The following is a 17,938-nucleotide window of genomic DNA, read 5'->3' on the forward strand; positions in this document are numbered from 1 at the left end:
ACTGCTCTTTCGCCGCTGGTGATGAATCCAAGTGCCCAGCCGTGGTATCCCCCGGCGGAGTTGGTGCTTGGCGCACCGACGGCTGGCTTAACGGCGGTGCGTTGGCAAAACGATCCGTACCGTTCACGAATAGCCAGGTGTCCGCCTCCGCCACTTTGCGGTGACGATGATTTCATTTCGTTGCGAATCGAGTCCCTTGTGCCGGTGGCAGGGACCAAAACGGATTCACCGATTCCAGCTGCTTTGACAGCAGCAGCAGCGGCCGCAGTGTTGCCGACAGCGGTGCAGGTGCCCGTGACTAAAGGTCAACCATACCGCAGCAGCGGAGTCACTTTCGCAAGTGTACCCACGCAGGCGGAGGCACGCCTTCAGAAGCGATCACAACCAGTAAGTCGTTGCCAGGCAGATCTAAAACCCTTGTGGCGCAGCTTCGCCACCGTGTCGTCTCTGGACTCTCAAGGCGATTCTCAAGAAATCGAAGGCGCCACAACGGAGGAAAAATGCTGCGCTGCACGTGTTCGGCCTGCAAGGCCCAAGGTGCCAATCCCGCGTCCTCGATCGCAGCTTAATGCGGACAACGCTTTTGCAGCCGCCCGCAACCTCAACAAAACGGTGTTGGCGGGTAGTTTAGATATCAACCCGCACACGCCAGCATCGACACCTAATGACTCGAGCCCCGACCAAACCTCCGAAACCCCTGCTGTCTCTGCGAGTGGGACAGACACCACAACTACCGACGGTGAAAATAATGCATGCACGACCTCTTCTCCCACAGACGTTGGTGCATCAACAGGCCGCAACAACACTTGCTCGGAGGATGCCGAAGAGCCCAGCTGCGAAGTCATCAGCGTGAAGAGCACGGCCCAGGAAGCAGATGTTGACGAGAAGCCGCAATGTCTGGCGAACCGCGCGCCACCGGGCCCAACCGCATCCAAAAAGACACGATTGAAGCCAAAGTCTGAGAAGTGGACAATCGTCGGGGGTAAGGCAGGAGTGGCACTCGCTTCCGTGCAGGCGGCAGTAGTGCCAGCGAAGAGGCCAACTGCGTCGATTGCCAGCACGAAGGCACGTGACAGCGTGTCGCGTCACCGTACTCCGGATCCAAAAGCAAAAGAGCGCGTTAGGTCCAAGCAGCGGCAGTCGCAAGCCCAGCATAGGGAGGAAGTTAACAAATGTAGCAGCAAAGATGATGTCATCATCGAGCAAAAGTCGAAACGACAGCGGGATTCGCGGCGCCCGCGTGAGTGCTGGACTGATGAGGAACTTCTTGAAACCCTAATGAGTAGCACCACAATCTCTGCTCAGACGGGTGCATCCTCCAGTGGTAACAGTGGTGATGGTGCCGCGTCATTTGCCATTATGGGTGTCCCACTCGTTTGCGTTACACGAGGTGAGGAACTTCTCACGTCGCAGTCCTCGTCGCGGAGCGACGCGCGGCAGCGAAATGCACTTCGTTTGTTCATTCGTTCCCTCGCTATGTTTGAAACGTCCAACGCCAAGACACTGCTGCTGCAGCGTGCGCTAAATGGGCTGCCAGAGTCCTGCCATCACCAGTGCCCATCACTCGTTTGCGCTATCATGTTGGAAATGAGTGCAAGCTGTGTGGATGTGGAAAAAAGCCTCCAAACGTGCTATAAGGCATTGAGGCTGTCGGAGAGGCACAATTTAGACACGTTTGAAATGTTGTCGCGACTCGGCATTACGCGCACCCTTGCTCGGGTCGTTGACACAATGGATGCGCGGGAGAATTTAACACGAGCGGCACTGATTGCGATTGACCGCCTCGAAAAAGAGGCGCTCGGATGGATTGTGATGCAAATGGGTGTCACGCTGGAGATATCAGGACTTTTCCCTGACTCACTTGCTTGGTATGAGGTTGCTGAGCGCCTTGCTCGGTCTACTGGGCAGCAGAGACTTCTTTGTGAAGTACACTGCTGTCAGAGCATCGCCTACTCGGCAGTAGGAGAGCTGGAGCGCGCACAGCAGGCTTACGAGGCTTCACGGTTATTACTTTCCAACATTCATCGGCACTGCCATCAACGACCATTGCAGAACTATGCTCAACTGAAGTGTCAGCTCGGTGATATGGCGGGCGCGCTGCAGTTGCAGGAGGAGGAACTAGCTATTGCCAAGGAGCTGGGTGATACGCATGCCGCGTCGCGTTGTGTCGGCGCTATTGCATTAACAAAGCGGTTTCTTGGTCGCTATGACGAAGCGGCAGAGAATTACATGGAGGAGTTTAGCGTGCATTGTTCCCGCGACCCGCGGCAGGCGGTGGAATCGCTTACCGGCGCGGCATCCTGCTGGCGATTTGGCGGTCACGCGCAGAAAGCGTATGATTACTGTATCCGAGCCCTCACTCAAGCCCGTGACTGTCATGACCTCACTACCATCGCCAAAGCGCTCGCAGAGTTGGCAGAGACGGAGCTAAGCATGGACAGACTAGATGAAGCACAAGAACATCTGCGCGAGGCTCTCACCGCAGTATTCCGCGTGGATGATGCAGAGCAGAAACAGTATCTTGTGAAGGCCGCGCTTTGTGAAGTGGAGTGGCGTTGTTGCAGTGCATTGGGCCAAGTGTACGCGCGCCGTGGTCAAGCATTTGAGGCCATGCAGTGTGCTGACCGCTGTCACGTGCCGAACACGGTACACATGGGGCGATTGCTGTTGCGGCGTCAGCGGTGCGCTGGAGCCATACATGACGCCACCAACCCTGAACTAGTCAGCAGGCAAAGTGTCGAACGGGTGCTCAAACATCCCACATTGAAAGGTTGGAATGTAGTCTGCTATTCACTTCCGTGGGCTGAGAAACTCGATTTCATGGTGTATGTGGTCATGCTGGACGCCGACAGCGGTGAGCTGAAGTGCGTGGCTCATCCGCTTGTCATGAGTGACGAGTTGGTGGCCTTTTTCTCTGGTCCTAATGCCTTGTGGGACTTATTGGATGCTCCCATGTTCACTGACACCGGGGACCGCATGTATGGCGATACACCGCTATGGCCGCAGCTGTACTCAAAGGTGGCATTTGACTTCCAGCAGAACCCAAGCAATGCGGAATGTCTTGTGTCGCTTCGTACGGATCCGCACTATTGCCTTCGTTTACTTTATGACAATTTTGTGCGGCCACTGGAAGCGGACGTTGCCGGAGCAGAAGGGCTGATGTTTGTCGCTGACGGCGTCTTCAGCCGAATTCCGTTTCATGCCCTTCACGATGGGAAGAAGTACCTCGCAGAGCGCTTTTGCACGAGCACTTGCTGCTCCATGGCGCTACTCTGCACGCACGCCGTGGAGGATGAAAGGATAAAAGCCGCAGTGACTCCACCTGCAAAAGCAACAGATGGTGGCAGCGAGGAATCCATGGGGGGGATGATTCCCAAACGTTACACCATAGTTGATGATGCCTCTCATAAGGTGGTGTTAATGGATTCCTTTGTTGAGGAGATGGTGGCTAAAAGCAATGACAGTTCTAATCCTGTTGGAGTGTGCGTCCGTCACTGGGTGGTTGATGAAAAGCAACCTGTGACTTCTTGCGTGGCGAACGAGCAGCAACTCATCGATGCGGCGTCATCAAGTGACAATTCCAAAGATGGAAACGGCGACATCAGTGCGGAGGCGGCGGGAAATGATGATCCCGACGTGTCTGCCACAAAGCACCTGCTGTCGTGCTTGCGGCGCCGTGGCAATGTCACTTCAGTACGTAACTCCCTCTACCGAGCCGTGCATGAGAACCCCGAGGGCGTGTTGGAGTTGCGCCTTCGTGTCGTGCCGGAGGTTAAGGAGGATTATTGCGGAACTTTTGTTGGTGCCTCATGCGATGTCTCCGCCAGCCACGCCAGTGAAGTGGCCAGCTCATGGGAGTTGCGAGGTTACGCACTTGTTTTATGTAGTGGCATCGGGACCTACGGAGGATTATCCATGCATGAGACGGGAGTGCCGGTGTATCGAGCACTTCAGTATGCGGGAGCTCGCTGCATGTTGTTGGCAGCTGGCAGTCGAGTGCCTCCATATGTTAAAGTTCCCGCTGCTGCTGCAGATGCGGCGCTGAATGGGCGGAGTGTTGCCGCAGCGCTGCGTGAGGCATATGTTCGAGCGATTGCGGCGGATGTACCGTTGGAGGATTGGTGCGGGTTTGCGCTGGTGGGCCTGCCGATCTCGTGATATTGCGGGAAATGTGTGATCGATCATATAAGGCGCCGAGTATTCACAAAATTATGCCGATTGTCTTCCATGTGGTGAACCAATCCCTGAAAGGAAGATGTAGAAGGAAAGAAAAAGAAAAAATAAAATAAAAGGAATGCGCACGGTGTATATATGAGTATGTGTATGAATATGCTTTTATTCTTATTTATTTATCATCATCTTTTTTTTACTGTTATTATTTTATATTTCTCTGCTACGTCCTTTTTTTTTTGTTATTGTTATCATTCCTACCATTATTATTATTATTACCATTATCACTATTACGATTAATACGTTTTTTTTTGTTTTCTTTAGGAAATTTGTTACGTCAGTCCATTTGTTTACTTTTTTCCTTATTTTTTTTTCTTTCCTTCATTCTGAAAGAGAAAAAAAAAGGAGAGAAACGATGATTTTTCTTTTTCGATATGCTTGTTTTTTATTTTATTTTATTTTTCCTCCGAGATTTGTGGACATCAGCGTTATTAACTCGCCATGTAGTTAAGGAAAGTAAAGTTAGGTATTTAAGGGAAATGAATGAATGATGCATGAAGAAGTTATTTTTACAATAAAAAGATATATATATATATAAACAAAATTAAAAAAAAAAGATGACGGAAAAGGCATATGCGTATGTGAAAGTGTATCGGTATTGGTATTGGTGGTTTGGGAAAAAATAATGAGTGGTGAAAATAACGGCAACATTTGAAAATAAAATGAACAAAAATTGAGGTATATATATATATATATATATATATTTATTTATTTAGCCGTCTGTATGTGTGTATGTGTGTGTGTGTGTGTCTGCGTGTGTTTTTATTTATTTATTTATTACCTTAAATTTTATTCATGTTTTTTTCTCTTTCTTTATTTATTTCTCACCGTCTCCACCATTTTCCTCAGCATATGTTTTTCTGATGTTATTTTTGTGTATTTTTGATTGCTTTGTTTTACCATCTCTTTTTTCTTTTCTTTCCCTTTTTTCCTTTTTTTGTTTTTTATGTTTCGTTTTTTTTTTATATTATGTTATATTATAAGTTTTGTTAATCAACTTTTATCGAACAGTGTCGATGAGTCGGTAAGAGTTGATTGAGGTGTGCAGGTAGTCCCTCCCCCCTCCAAAAAAAAATTTTTTTTTATTCGAAACACACGCCACCGCACGGAACGGAAAAGTGAATAATGAAAAAAAAAAGGAAAAAAGGAAAAGAAAAGAAAAGGAAAACATATTAATCAATGAAACAAAAAAGGGGGAAATAATAATAGTAATGATGATAATAAAATAATAATAATAAGAATAACACATATATGTTTGTAGTTGTGTGAATGAATGTGTAATGAGCGGTTACAATACGGACATCAATGAAACAAACAAACAAACAAACAAGAAGGAAACAAGGGGAAATTAATGTATACATGTGTGTGAGCATATGTTAATGGAAAGAACAGGAAGGCACAACTGTGAAACTCAAAGTATGAAAAGCAAAAAAAAAAAGAAAGAAAAAATTGCGGCTACCGAATGATTCATATAATTTTTTTTCTTTTTCTTCTTTTTATTGTTGATGACGTAAAAAGCGTACATATGTTTTCCTGTTTCTACCACTGAAAAATGCAACACACGAACACACACGCACATGTATAAAAATATATTGGATTTATTGCTTATTCACTTTATTTATTTAGTAATTTGTATGGAAGGAAACATAACTTCGGGAGTTTGATAGTGAAGAGGAGAAGGAAGGAGAAACAATTCGTGATGATTTATTTTTTTTTTTTACAAAATAAAAGCGGTTATTAATTCTTTTTTCCCCTTTTCCTTTCTTTCTTTCTTTCTTTCTTTCTTTCATTTTTTTCCCTTTCCTTTCGTCGTTGTTGCTGTTTCCTTCTTTCATTTTTCCCAAAACTTCCTCCCCGACTATTCTTACACGAATACAAAAATGCAAACATCTTTATTTTATTTTTAATGTTTTTTTTCCTTTTCTTTACGTCGTCATTATTATCATTATTATTATTACACATGCACACACATGTTCATTTCCGTTGTTTTTGCCGTTTGTTTGTTTATTTATTTGTCGTTTTGTTTTTATTTTTGCTCTCGCGTTTGTGATTTTGTTTTGTTTGTGTGCCTTTATGTTTATTTTATTACTTTATATATATATATATATATATATTTTATCATATATGAAAATATATGTGTTTTACTTCCGTCGCTGCTGCAGAGGTCCATTTTGTTTCTCTCACAACTGTATATTTAAATTAAATAAATATATATATATATATATGAATATATAAATAAATATAAATAAATATATATATCTTTCCAATGAAATGTAAGAAGGGAAAGGGAGGAGGAGGAGGAGGAGGGGGGAAGGGGGAAAGGGGAGAAAAAAAAGAGAGAAATTATAAAAAAGAGTTTAAAAAACCAAATAAATCAAATTAAATCAAATTAAATCAAATCAATAAATAATTAAACGTGTGGGCACAAGTATGTATGAAATAAAATACAATGAACCGATTTGGTGTGATTTTATTTGAACTGAAGGTGCAACACAGAGGAAGAATTATAAAGTTTTCGGAGGAAAAAAAAATAGAAATAAAAGGAAAGAAAGGAAGAAATGCACACATATACATGCATGCGCATATGCCCTCGAACGAAACAGGGAAAAAAAAATCGAAAGTGTAAATGAAAATTAAAATGACAGTTGTGACGAACTGATCATATGAATGAAAGCACGCGTATTTTTTTTTCCCCCTTTTCTTTTCTGATGTGCGTGTTTTTGTGTGCATAATTTTTTTGTTTATTTTTGTTTTATTTGTTGCCTTACGTTACGCAGGAAAGACTGAAAGGAAAATAATATAGTTATAAAATAAATAATGAAATGAAATGAAGTGAAGTGACACAATATGATACTATGAAATTATGTGGGAGAAATATAAAAAAAAAAGTATATATGAAATATGAGGGAATCGATATTTTGAATCGTGTGCACAAAAAAAAAACGCAAGACAAACAGGTAATAGTAACAGTAATAATAACTTAAGTACCTGCATGCATACATATATTTATATATAATTTGTATGAATATATATATATAATATGTATTTGTGTATGCGTGTGTTCTAACGGTGTAAGCTGTGCGGTCAAAAAGATATGACAAAGAAAACAAAAGAAGATTTTTTTTAAAAAAAAAGAAAGCAATGCAATATAAAAGCAGAAAGAGCCACTGATACTCTTCTGTACATGTGGGCGGCTGAAGGTACACTCCGTTCCTATTTTCCTCTTCTTAAAATGTTGCATTTTTATTATATTTGTGTTAACATTTGCTTGTGTCCACGCTGGTGTTGCTGTTGATTCTTTCCCTTTCCCTTTTTCTTATTTCTTTTTTTTTCTTTCTAATTTTGAACCTTGTGTCCGTCACTTCTTTACATCAACCCTTCGAAATATGAGAACAACGTAAGCGAAGGCAAGTGAAGAAAGGAGTAAGTGGAAGTGGAAGTGGGCAAAAGGGAGGAAATAAACGCAGGCACAAAAGCACCAAAAGAAGAAAACAAATAAACAAAAAAAAAAAAAGAAAAGTGTTAAAACACTTGTCACTCACCTTCCACAACAATGGCGCGAGCAACTGCTATTGAGACACGGTTGGAGAAGCTCCTCCCCGCAATGGAGGAGTACTTCACCAGTGGTTTCCTCACACGCGAAGAAACTCACGAGGTGGCGCGGCAGCGGTCGCATTGGGAATATCGCCTCGTGGCAAAACCGTTACTTCTGCTGGACGTGCGAAATGCGGCCCGCTACGAGTTGGAGTTGGAGGAGCGGCTCCGTCAGTATTGCGTCGCAACAAAACTTGTGCTCCGCCACCGCTGGTCCATAATTGAACGTGTGGAGTACATTTATCGAATTGGCCTGCGCCACATAAAGGATCCCGATGAATGGGAACTCCTAAGACGAGAGTACGTGTCGGTTCTCAAAAAACACCGCAGATATGGTCAGTTGTCTGCGTTATATGGCGAATTGATGGTACGTTTCCCAACCCGTAGCGCGCTGTGGGTGGAAGCTGCCCTATACGAAGGTGTGGAGGCGGAAAACGCAAGCAACGCACGGGCTCTCGTGCAACAAGCGGTGCTGACATCTGGCGCACAGCCCGAAGTGTGGAATGCAGCTGTTGTGGTGGAATTATACTTTACAGACCGGCTTCTAAAGAAACTTCTCGAGGATAAAGAAGAGGAAAAGGGAAAAGAGCATCAACAGAAGCAGAAGCAGCAGGTAGGGGACGAGGAGGGAGGGCATGACATCGTGACGGAGCTCAAGTTGGAAAATGCTGCACTCGCTGAAGTTGTGGTGGATTTAGCGCTTGTCCACGCCGTTGTGGAGGAGGCACTGGACAGTCCCGCTTTTGGTCCAAAGCTTGTCCGTATGCTGGTAGATAGTGTGGCACGGTTCTGTTACACTAAACCCGTGTTAGAACGCCTCATGGAACTTGCCGCCAAAAAGATGGTCGCCATATTGAGCCCCGTCATGGCTAATAGCATCGGTAACAGTAGTAGTGCTCAACTCAATGCATCGTCGTCGGGTACGGCTCGGCAGTGGACGGAGGTGGGCATCTCTCATTTCTTGGAAGATTACTTAGCACTCGAGGCCATTATGGCCGAAAAAGGAGTTGCGGGTGATGCGGCTTCACTGCTGCGATCCAATGGCCGCACGCCGAGTGTGGGTCGAGAAGATTGGAAGGTGTCATACATCGCCTCTCTCGTCTCCTCGCTGACGCTTCTCTACACTGATGAAGTGAGGTTTCCCATCGTCTCGCGTTTGCATTCCGGTGCCGTTTCTGTAGTGGAAAACTTAATGGAACGTCTGCAGCAACTTGGTTGCGCTGGTGCGGTTTCTGCCGCTTGTCGGTGCCTCCTCCTGTCAACTCAGCAGCGGCAGCACAAGGGGAAGAAGTCAGAAGCCGATGCTCGCGAAGAGAGTATAGCTCTCATTAATGAGGTGTTGAGCTGCTTATGGAAGGAAGTGAAGGGCTCAAAGAAGAAGCAAAAGAATCAAACGCATGACGCGGCAGTGGAACGGGTAGTAGCGATGCTAACGGGTGGTGCAGCCAAAGATGCCGTTCCTTCGGCAAAGAAGGCCATGAAACGACCGCGACCTGAAGACCCCGCCCACGTGTGGCGGCCGCTTTCTCGCTTTTTACTTCCAGAAGATCGCGCAGCGGTCCGCAGTGCGAGTGACGGAGTAATGCAGCACTGTACTAGCGCCGAGGTCGATCTTCTCTTTAGCCTCCATGACAGGGATAACGAGACGGATGCCGAGGTCGTTGGTCACGCCGTTGTGGAGTTCCTGCAGAGGTTTGAACTTATCCCCCCCACTGCCGGAGTGAAGGATGTGCGGCAGCTGAGTTTTACTGAGGGCCGAACCCCCATCGTTCTGTGGAAGATGTTTCTTCTTCTAGAGAGGTGCTGTGCTCAAGCAATTGTGGATTCGTTGCCGCGACGGTCAAAACCACAGTCCTCCACAACACGAGGCAGTACAGGTGATAGTGACAGTGATAGTGATAGTGACAAGAAGGACAGGCTGCAGCAGGACAAAGGCAGCGCCACCATGGATGTTAGTTTCGCGGCCGCTGGTTTGAGGTTTCTCGCTGGTGTGCCGTGCGGTGTGTTGCCAAGTATTGCCGTTGAAGAAGAGCGACTGAAGGGTTGTTGGACGCTGGTCACTGCTCGCGTTCACACTTTGACCGGACTGGAGTCTACCACGCGCGACAATTTTGTTTCCCGTCTTCGTCATCCCCCAACGGATGGCGCTGTCGCTAGTGATAACCAACCTGCTTGGGTGAATGGGCTGAGATCCATTCTTAGTGTATCCCGTCTTTGTTATCCTCTTCCTCGTCAGGTCTATGCCGACATCGCTGTTCCCTTCTTCGAGGCTCTTGCCTTATGGGCCCAAAAACAACAAAAGCCCCATAGCGACGTTAACGCCGCCGTGCAGGAGGCGCGGGATGCTCACACGTGCGTATTAGCGATGTACACGCAGTCTCGTAACCTCGCAAATTACATGCCATTGGTGTACCGTCTGCATCCACCAAACCGTAACAGCAACAACAACAGTGATGAAGATGATGGGTCCCGTGGCAGTACGGTTAGCAGTCGAGTTTCGGCAACGGAGCTCAACGCAGCTGACTGGGCTCGGTGTATTGCATTTGAACGAGATGTGGCGAAGGACTTACGGCGAGCAAAGGAGGTGTCGGGACGGGCGCGAAGGGAGACACTGGCGCCACAACATCTACTTCTCATGTTGAATAAATACTAATCGCGAGTAAATGACGCTAGTGTAACCATTCAGCGGCACATCATCTCTTTTTTAAAAAAAAATTAAATAAAGCGGGTCTTTAAAATCCGAGTCATTCGAAATGAATGCCCGAGGAGGGCGTGTGTTTCTTTTTCTTCTTTACGGTTAATAGTATCTTCTTACGTACATGCCACTGTCGCTCTGTGGAACTGCAAACCCATCAATTCCTCTTGGTCACTTTTTTTGCTATTATTGTGTTCTTACTTCGCTTCTCTTAGGCCTGTTTCTTTTTTCTTTTTCGCAACGGGCTTCCTATCCTCTCTCCCTTCCTCCCACCTCCGTGTGCGGAATTGATTAATGCCGGTACGACCACCCCTTCAGCGATGCACTGTTCGACCACTCCGGGGCGTACTTGTCCATCGCCCGCGGCCGAAAATATTACCGTTGGAAGCCGCAGTGATGCTTGGAGAACCGCACGCCATCGCAGCGTCGTTTCTCCTCCACGCTCACATCTCCACAGCTCGCAATGTTTCCATCGTTCGTGCGAAAAAGGCTAGTATTCGAGCCTCAAACAACATGAGTGACTGCCTGCAGCGTGTTCTTTCATGTGGTTTGTCGAGAGATGTTCTCCTTTGCGCGTGTGCCGCCGCAGCAACACCACCGGAACTCTTGCCACCGCTTGTGCAGCGTCACGTGCGTGCGCCGCGTGATGGAAATGTTGTGGTGTTATCATCGGCTGAATGGAGGGCATTCTTCTTGTCAATGCTGCGCGCTATTCACAGCACGGCAGCGGGGAGACTCGAATTTTCTTCTCTTGCGCTGTTGTGCGCCACCTGTCTCGCGCCGTCCGTGCGATTAGGCGACCAACTCGCTCGAGCGTACTGTGGGTTCACTGGTGAAATAGAGAGGAATGGGGCTGTTTGTGCCAACAGTTTCGGTAGTACCGGTAGTGGCAGAGCGGCTGACGGTGTTGTGGCCTTTGCTGCATGTTGCACGATGATGAATATCTCTGAAGGGATGGAAAGTCGTGACACCGCTTGGATGAGGTTGTGGGCTGACGTGCAGCCAACTTTGCAGAGCGGTTGTGGTGATGGAGCAACGACGATGATGCCCAATGAAAGTTGGATTCGATGCCAAGAGTTACATCTTGATTGTCTGCTACGTACGGGGCGACATGAGGACATTCGGAAAGTGTTGAGTCCCGATAGCTTAGTGACTAAGCAGTTCCACCGCATGTCTGATGATACTCTTGCTCAGCTGTTTGTTCAACCCTCACTTTGCGACACCGTGCGCTTCCGTGTTCTCCGAGCGCTGCTGGATGTTAGTCGTGCAAAAAGTGAGGCCTTAGTGGCCCTTCAGCGATCACCCTTTTCAAGGAACAGCCACCTACCTAGTGTTACGCGTAGTGCGCGTATGGTCGCCGCGCTGCTCCGCTGCCTGATTGTGGAAGCCCGCGACCATCCGTCGTCCTCCAGAAATTCATGTCTGTTCAGTGATGTTGAAGCACTGTGTAAAATGTGCAACTCGTATGCCCTCGCCCAATCATTACTTCCCTATGCTGATGGCAGTAACGGCAGTGGTGCTGATAGGACCGGAGTTATCGCATTGCTGATGAAAGCAACACGTGATGAGTACCGGTCACGATGCCTCGCAGAGTTTGTTGCTGCCATCAGTGATGCCGTGGCGTTTGCCCGTGACTTTGCCCGGCGAGGAGATGAACTGGCATCGGCAATGGTACACGCATGCGCAGCTGTTCTTACCAACTTATTTACCTTATGTTCTCCCTGCCGAGCGAAGCATGACGGACACAGAGCGAACAGTAGCGGCAAAAGGCGAGCGAAGCCCGCCTGGCGGCTACGGCTGGAGCGGGATGAAGCCGTGCGATCGCACAAGTACGAGTTGCTTCCCGGAGAGTTGCCGCATGGAGCGCTAAGCCATTTCATCGCAATGCTTCTGGCTGATGGATTCGTCCTCGACGGGGGAAGTTTGGGAGCCAACCTGGCCGCGGCAGATTTTCTCGATTTGAACTTTTACTCACTGCAGTTACTCGGTTCTCTCTACCATGCTACGCGGGCTATCGGTGAAGGTCAGGAGTTAGCCGACGTGGTTGGCGTCGTGGAGTCTCTTTACCGCAGACGACGGCAGGTGTTTGGTGAGGATGGTGTTGCGTTACTATGTGCACGCTGTCAGATAACGACGCTGGTCAGGCAAAAAACTGGAGGTAACTTAGGTGAAGGCAGCAGTGGTGATGCGGCACCATCAGGTGTGAAAGTTATGCGAAAGAGGATGTCATACCTCAGACCGGGTGCAGCAGACCTTGATTTTTTGCGTAGTCGCTCGGTGATTGCCGCTGGGGGAGCTTTCGCTGTGGACTGTAGTGTTGGTGTGTGGCTTCGGAAAGCCACCGTGCAAGTGGAGGCCTAACGGGAAACGGGATGTCTTCCCCGTCGGATTATATATATATATATATGTGTGTGTGTCTGTGTGTGTGTGTGCTGGAATTATTCCATTTCTGGTCGACTCTTCGGTCTGCTGTTGGCTCTCCTCACACCTTCTGGCACGTGTGCGGGAGGCGCTGGAATGACAGCGGCGGCGGCGTGAAACCGCATGAAAATGAACACAAGCGGTCAAATGTCTTTGTAGTTGTTGTTGTTGTTCTATTCTAGATGTCACTTCTCCTTTGTTCCTCCTACTTCATTGCGTAAACATACGTATGCATCGGCCTCATCGTATTCTCATCGTTTTTCTTGAATATAACAGCCACTGCTTCTCTTTCTCTCTCTCTTCAACCCGTCCTCTAATTAACACTAAAACCAAACAATCTTCGCCAACAGCGCAAAGACTCCTTTTGGGCTCACATGAAGCTTAACATCGCTTACCCACGCAACGGTACTGTGAAGCAGTTTGAGGTGGCCGATGAGGTCCTCCGCCGCGTAAATCTTGGGGACTACCGCCTTGGCAACGAGGTGGAGGGCGCCATCTTTGGCGAACCCTTCAAGGGTTATACCTTCAAACTGCAGGGCGGATCTGACAAGGAGGGTTTTCCCATGGTGCAAGGTGTTATGGCCCCAAGTCGTGTCTCTCTCCTTGTGAAGCGTGGTGCTGTTGGCTTCAACACTTTCCGTGGTTATCAGGGTGAGCGTCGCCGTAAGTCCCTTAGAGGATGCATCCTCGCCTCCGATATTGCCGTGCTGAACGTTATTGTCGTACGTGTTGGAGAGCAGCCAATTGAAGGTGTGACGGATGTTTCCGTGCCGCGTCGCCTCGGTCCGAAGCGGGCAAACAAAATCCGTAAGCTCTTTAACCTCGGTCGCACGGATGACGTACGCAAGTATGTGATTCGCCGCAAGGTGACAAAAGAGGGCAAGAAGGACCGCTTCAAGGCACCCAAGATCCAACGCCTCATCACCTCCACGATTAGGGCGCGCCGTGCTAAAAAGGTGCGTGTCGCCATTGAGAAGGTGCGCAAGTCGGCAGCTGAGCGTCGTGAGTACCTCCGTCTCGTTGGTGCTCGCCGCCGTGCCGCCCGCCAGCGTAAAGCGGCACGTCATCACTCGACGAGAGTAAATGCTCAGAAAAAGGAGGTTGCCGCCTTCAAGGCACGGAAATGATTTACAAATTCAAGGCCTTAGGGAGTAGCACGCAGTAGTGTCTTGATTTGGACATTTTATTTTAATCTCTTTTTTTTTTTTCCACTTCTAGACAATTATCTTTTGTTTTACAAGCCGCTGTCTTAAGCGGGCTCGGTTGGGTGATTCAGAACGATGATTGGGAATGTGTCTCTAATTTTTTTTTACAAAAAAAAAAGATAGATGGATAAACAACACAAAATGGGCGGAAACTGGAGTGAAGTGAGTTGAAGGAAACCGCTTGGAAGACACAGGTCAATGGAGGTAACGGGTGGAAATGAGAGAGTTTGTGTAAAAAGCGGAGAAGCTAATAATAAGTGAGGGAACGGAGCACAACATTAAAACATGTGTTAGCTTCGACATGATTACTGCCTTCGCTTTGCTCATCTCCGGCTCTTCTCTTTTTCCAACCGTATTCCACTGGCCTCTTTTCTGCGGCTCCGTTGTTCACTCCTCTACCCATTTTCGCCTTGAAAGTACAATACGTATATATATATATATATATATGTATTCGTCGTCGACTTATTACGTCCCATATCTTCACTTCTTAACTTTACGTTCTTTTTTTTTTTTCCAAAAAAAGAAAGAAACTATTCTCTTACCACATCTCAGGTAGGAACAGTCTCCAGATTCGGGTGACATCCCGTCCAGTAACTATCCGAAGCCGAATAGTTTTTTGGGTAAGGGAATAAAAAGAAAGCACAAAAAAGTAGATTGTGCTTTGTTGTTGTTGTTGTTATTGTTGGTTAGTTAATTTGTTTGCGCGCGTGTTTCTGGCGTTTAGCATCGAGAACGAAAACAACACTTCAGTAAATGTCCCGGCGGGTGTTTGCGCGAAACATGAATGGAGAAATCTCCTCCACGTGGCGTGGGGGCGGCTCGGAAGCGAACGCGATGGGAGTTAATGTCGCCACATTCGGAGCCACAGGAGTATTAGGCACGCATATTCATCATCTCTGTTGCTACCATGGCTTCACAAGTATTGTTCCTTTTCGCTTCCGAGCTGGAATGGCAAGTGGCGTGCGGCATCTCCGTATGGCCGGTGATGGAACTGTCGGGCAGAACTTCGACACGGACTACGAGATTGACAAGGAGTTTGTAGTAAAGTCCATATTAGAAAAGGTAGACAACGTCATCAACGCCGTAGGTGCATGGCAGGAACCTGCCGTCTATGAGAACAGTCAGTCGTGGTTTTCCATGGAGGCGATTAATGTGGAATGGCCACGTATGTTGGCACGGTGGTGTCGTGAAATGGGGATTCTGCGCCTCACGCATATGTCCATGGTGGGCGCAGACCTTCATAGTCCCTCTAAACTATTGCGGCAGAAGCGTGCGGCAGAGATTGCGGTACTCGAGGAGTTTCCCACTGCCACCATCATTCGGGGCACGGATATCTTTGCTGAAAATGACTACAGCTATTCGCGCTATCTCATGGCGCAGCGCAAGTACAAGATTGTTCCCATGCCTAATAGGGGACAACGTATTCACCAACCCGTATTTGCTGGTGATCTCGCTGAAGCCGCCTGCCGTTCCATTCTTCTGGACCATACGGAAGGCCGCATTGCGGAACTCGGCGGGCCTGTGCGCTTTACCACAGCGGATTACTTGCGATGGTGTGCGGATTGCAACGGTGTACTCAACTTGACATGGCACATGCCCAAATGGATGTGGCGCGTGGGATGCACACTAAATGAGCGACTTCCCATCAAGCAAGGAATTCTCCTCGGAACAAAAGCACCGTCGTGGAATACGGATTGGCTCGAGCGGCAATTTATTGATAACTGCGCCACACCGGAACGGGACCCCGAGCTGTTGGATTGGGAGGACTTTGGAATCCCACGCGAGGATCTTTACAGGATGGAGGAGAAATATTTTATTACATCCGCCATGTGGTCGCAGGACTCCCCGTATTTAGACTTGGCCCCACGAATGTAAAGAAACAAAGAGGGGAACTTGGTGCACGAAAAGGCGGCAATATCGGGATAAAACTGGCTAGGGAAAGGAGGCAGCGGTGTGTGTACGTTTATATGCTCCCGTTGCGGTATTGGTAGGAGTATCATAGGCTTTAGCGGAAAGGCGCGAGAATTATATATATATATATATATATATGTAGGTGAGAAGGGGTTAGTGCGACTTCCTTCAAATAGTGGGTTTCTCAGTATTAACAGGGGAGAGAGAGGGAGGGAGGGAAGAAAAATATTAAAAAAAACAAAAAAGAAAAGAGGGGGAAGGAAATGCCGGTCACCGAGCGTATTTGGTGGTGTTGAGCGACCAACTTTGTAAACGTGTGTTGACATGTTGCTGCGTAAAATTGGAATACAGTATGTGTTAGAGCTATCTGTGTTTCTTTATTTTTTAATTTCTATTTCTATTTTATTGCGCTTGTGCAAACATACACCTTATCACGTGGTGAGAACTGTAGTATGAACAGGGCGGGAAAGATGCTGGCAATCTTTCCCCTTTCTTTTCATCTCTCTTTCCCCAACAACAGTACGCACGAGGATTGTAGTATCTTTTGGGAGTATCGTCGTTTATTCGTCTCCTTTCTTCTTTTTTTTTTTACTTAATTTATATTTATGGATTTGTTTAAGATCACGCTGTTTCTACTTCCGAAACCACTATCGGGGATAAACAAAAAAAAACCAACCCGGAAGTGAAGGGAGGGAAGGGGAGAAATGAGGGAGGGAAATTTCCTTCATTTTATTTTATTTTACTTTATACAACAGCCCCACTTCTACACATTTCACACGCCCTTCTATTCGGGTTCTTTTGTTTCATCCTTTCTGCAAAAATTTCAAGCCCTCGACTATGCTGTGCACATGAAACGATTAAAACATTCCTTCAACTGTTGTGTTACCATTTCATAACGACATGTGTAGTTGTGCTCTCAGTGATGTCTCTTCTTCCTGCTCTCCTTTCACCATCGCCACTACCGATAGTTTTGAAAAATATATAAAAAAAAAAGAGAAAGAGAATGAAAGAATGATTGAATGAAAGAACAACAAATAGTCCTAAATTTTCACTTCAAAAAGAGCTTTTTTTTTTGTTCGTTCATTTGTTTACCCGTCACACAAAAACGCACGAATGTGCGAGAGAGTCACCGATGGCAAAGTGAAAATTTGTGTGGAGTTTGTTAGAGATGATGCGTACGAAGTGAAGTTGACATCAAAGCTGCAGTCGCTTGTTGTGGTTGTTGTTGTTGTTGTTGTTGTTGTTTTAAAAATGTTAACACCTACGAGAGAAGTTGAAGTTTGAGACTGCGCTTGTGAGGGAAGTGGAAATAAAGGGACTTGACGAGCTGCGAGAAGATGTTGAAGGGGCTGTGTAACAAAACTGGAGCCGTTGCCTAACAATTTGTTAGCTGACGAATGCCGATGTTCACATAGCCAGTGGTACAATTGTGTCTGCATTGATGAAAATGGTGTGGAGACGCAGCTGAATGGAATGTAAGAAACAAAAAAAAAGCAAAAGACAAAGACCCCCCCCAAAAAAAACAAAAACGAAGTTCCAAATGCTTAACCGTCTCATATACACAGGGATATCAAATATATACGGATGGCAAATGCGGTGGACACGACATGTAGCGTCCACGAACATTATTTGCATGACTACGGTAAATGAGAAATGGATCAAACGATGTGTGATTCAACTGACAGGTATAGAGACTCGTGCCATAAATAACTTCCGATACGATTTGAAAGTGCTGAGAAAACCTCCGCCGGGCGTTTGGTGTCGTGTTATGAATTAAGTCGTTACAGTGAGGGATCACAGATATATGGCAAGACGTGGAAATATCGTTACAACTCCACTGGTGTGCAGCAGTAAATTCAACTTGTTTGAAGAGTGATGATGC

General features: G+C 46.9%; 9 protein-coding genes across 9 annotated transcripts; 7 read left to right on the forward strand and 2 right to left on the reverse strand.

Annotated features, from left to right (window-relative positions):
- Positions 1–21: 21 nt before the first annotated feature.
- On the forward strand, positions 22–4,158 carry TbgDal_IX9470 (hypothetical protein, conserved; the record flags this gene model as incomplete). The annotated part of the gene is made up of 1 exon (XM_011778835.1): positions 22–4,158. The coding sequence occupies one exon, from the start codon at positions 22–24 to the stop codon at positions 4,156–4,158; it is 4,137 nt and encodes a 1,378-aa protein (XP_011777137.1).
- A 2,042-nt stretch (positions 4,159–6,200) lies between these two features.
- On the forward strand, positions 6,201–6,428 carry TbgDal_IX9480 (hypothetical protein, unlikely; the record flags this gene model as incomplete). The annotated part of the gene is made up of 1 exon (XM_011778836.1): positions 6,201–6,428. One exon carries the CDS (start codon positions 6,201–6,203, stop codon positions 6,426–6,428), a length of 228 nt encoding a protein of 75 aa, XP_011777138.1.
- Positions 6,429–6,624: 196 nt separating this feature from the next.
- On the reverse strand, positions 6,625–6,960 carry TbgDal_IX9490 (hypothetical protein, unlikely; the record flags this gene model as incomplete). Its single annotated transcript, XM_011778837.1, has 1 exon — positions 6,625–6,960. The coding sequence occupies one exon, from the start codon at positions 6,958–6,960 to the stop codon at positions 6,625–6,627; it is 336 nt and encodes a 111-aa protein (XP_011777139.1).
- An 823-nt stretch (positions 6,961–7,783) lies between these two features.
- On the forward strand, positions 7,784–10,477 carry TbgDal_IX9500 (hypothetical protein, conserved; the record flags this gene model as incomplete). The annotated part of the gene is made up of 1 exon (XM_011778838.1): positions 7,784–10,477. One exon carries the CDS (start codon positions 7,784–7,786, stop codon positions 10,475–10,477), a length of 2,694 nt encoding a protein of 897 aa, XP_011777140.1.
- Positions 10,478–10,813: 336 nt separating this feature from the next.
- On the forward strand, positions 10,814–12,880 carry TbgDal_IX9510 (hypothetical protein, conserved; the record flags this gene model as incomplete). Its single annotated transcript, XM_011778839.1, has 1 exon — positions 10,814–12,880. The coding sequence occupies one exon, from the start codon at positions 10,814–10,816 to the stop codon at positions 12,878–12,880; it is 2,067 nt and encodes a 688-aa protein (XP_011777141.1).
- A 434-nt stretch (positions 12,881–13,314) lies between these two features.
- On the forward strand, positions 13,315–14,067 carry TbgDal_IX9520 (40S ribosomal protein S6, putative; the record flags this gene model as incomplete). Its single annotated transcript, XM_011778840.1, has 1 exon — positions 13,315–14,067. The coding sequence occupies one exon, from the start codon at positions 13,315–13,317 to the stop codon at positions 14,065–14,067; it is 753 nt and encodes a 250-aa protein (XP_011777142.1).
- An 831-nt stretch (positions 14,068–14,898) lies between these two features.
- Positions 14,899–16,020, forward strand: TbgDal_IX9530 (hypothetical protein, conserved; the record flags this gene model as incomplete). Its single annotated transcript, XM_011778841.1, has 1 exon — positions 14,899–16,020. One exon carries the CDS (start codon positions 14,899–14,901, stop codon positions 16,018–16,020), a length of 1,122 nt encoding a protein of 373 aa, XP_011777143.1.
- A 1,124-nt stretch (positions 16,021–17,144) lies between these two features.
- Positions 17,145–17,495, reverse strand: TbgDal_IX9540 (conserved hypothetical protein, unlikely; the record flags this gene model as incomplete). The annotated part of the gene is made up of 1 exon (XM_011778842.1): positions 17,145–17,495. One exon carries the CDS (start codon positions 17,493–17,495, stop codon positions 17,145–17,147), a length of 351 nt encoding a protein of 116 aa, XP_011777144.1.
- Positions 17,496–17,524: 29 nt separating this feature from the next.
- Positions 17,525–17,833, forward strand: TbgDal_IX9550 (hypothetical protein, unlikely; the record flags this gene model as incomplete). Its single annotated transcript, XM_011778843.1, has 1 exon — positions 17,525–17,833. One exon carries the CDS (start codon positions 17,525–17,527, stop codon positions 17,831–17,833), a length of 309 nt encoding a protein of 102 aa, XP_011777145.1.
- Between the last annotated feature and the right edge of the window lie 105 nt (positions 17,834–17,938).

This window comes from Trypanosoma brucei, chromosome 9, assembly GCF_000210295.1.
Source record: "Trypanosoma brucei gambiense DAL972 chromosome 9, complete sequence".
NCBI classification, from domain to species: domain Eukaryota; phylum Euglenozoa; class Kinetoplastea; order Trypanosomatida; family Trypanosomatidae; genus Trypanosoma; species Trypanosoma brucei.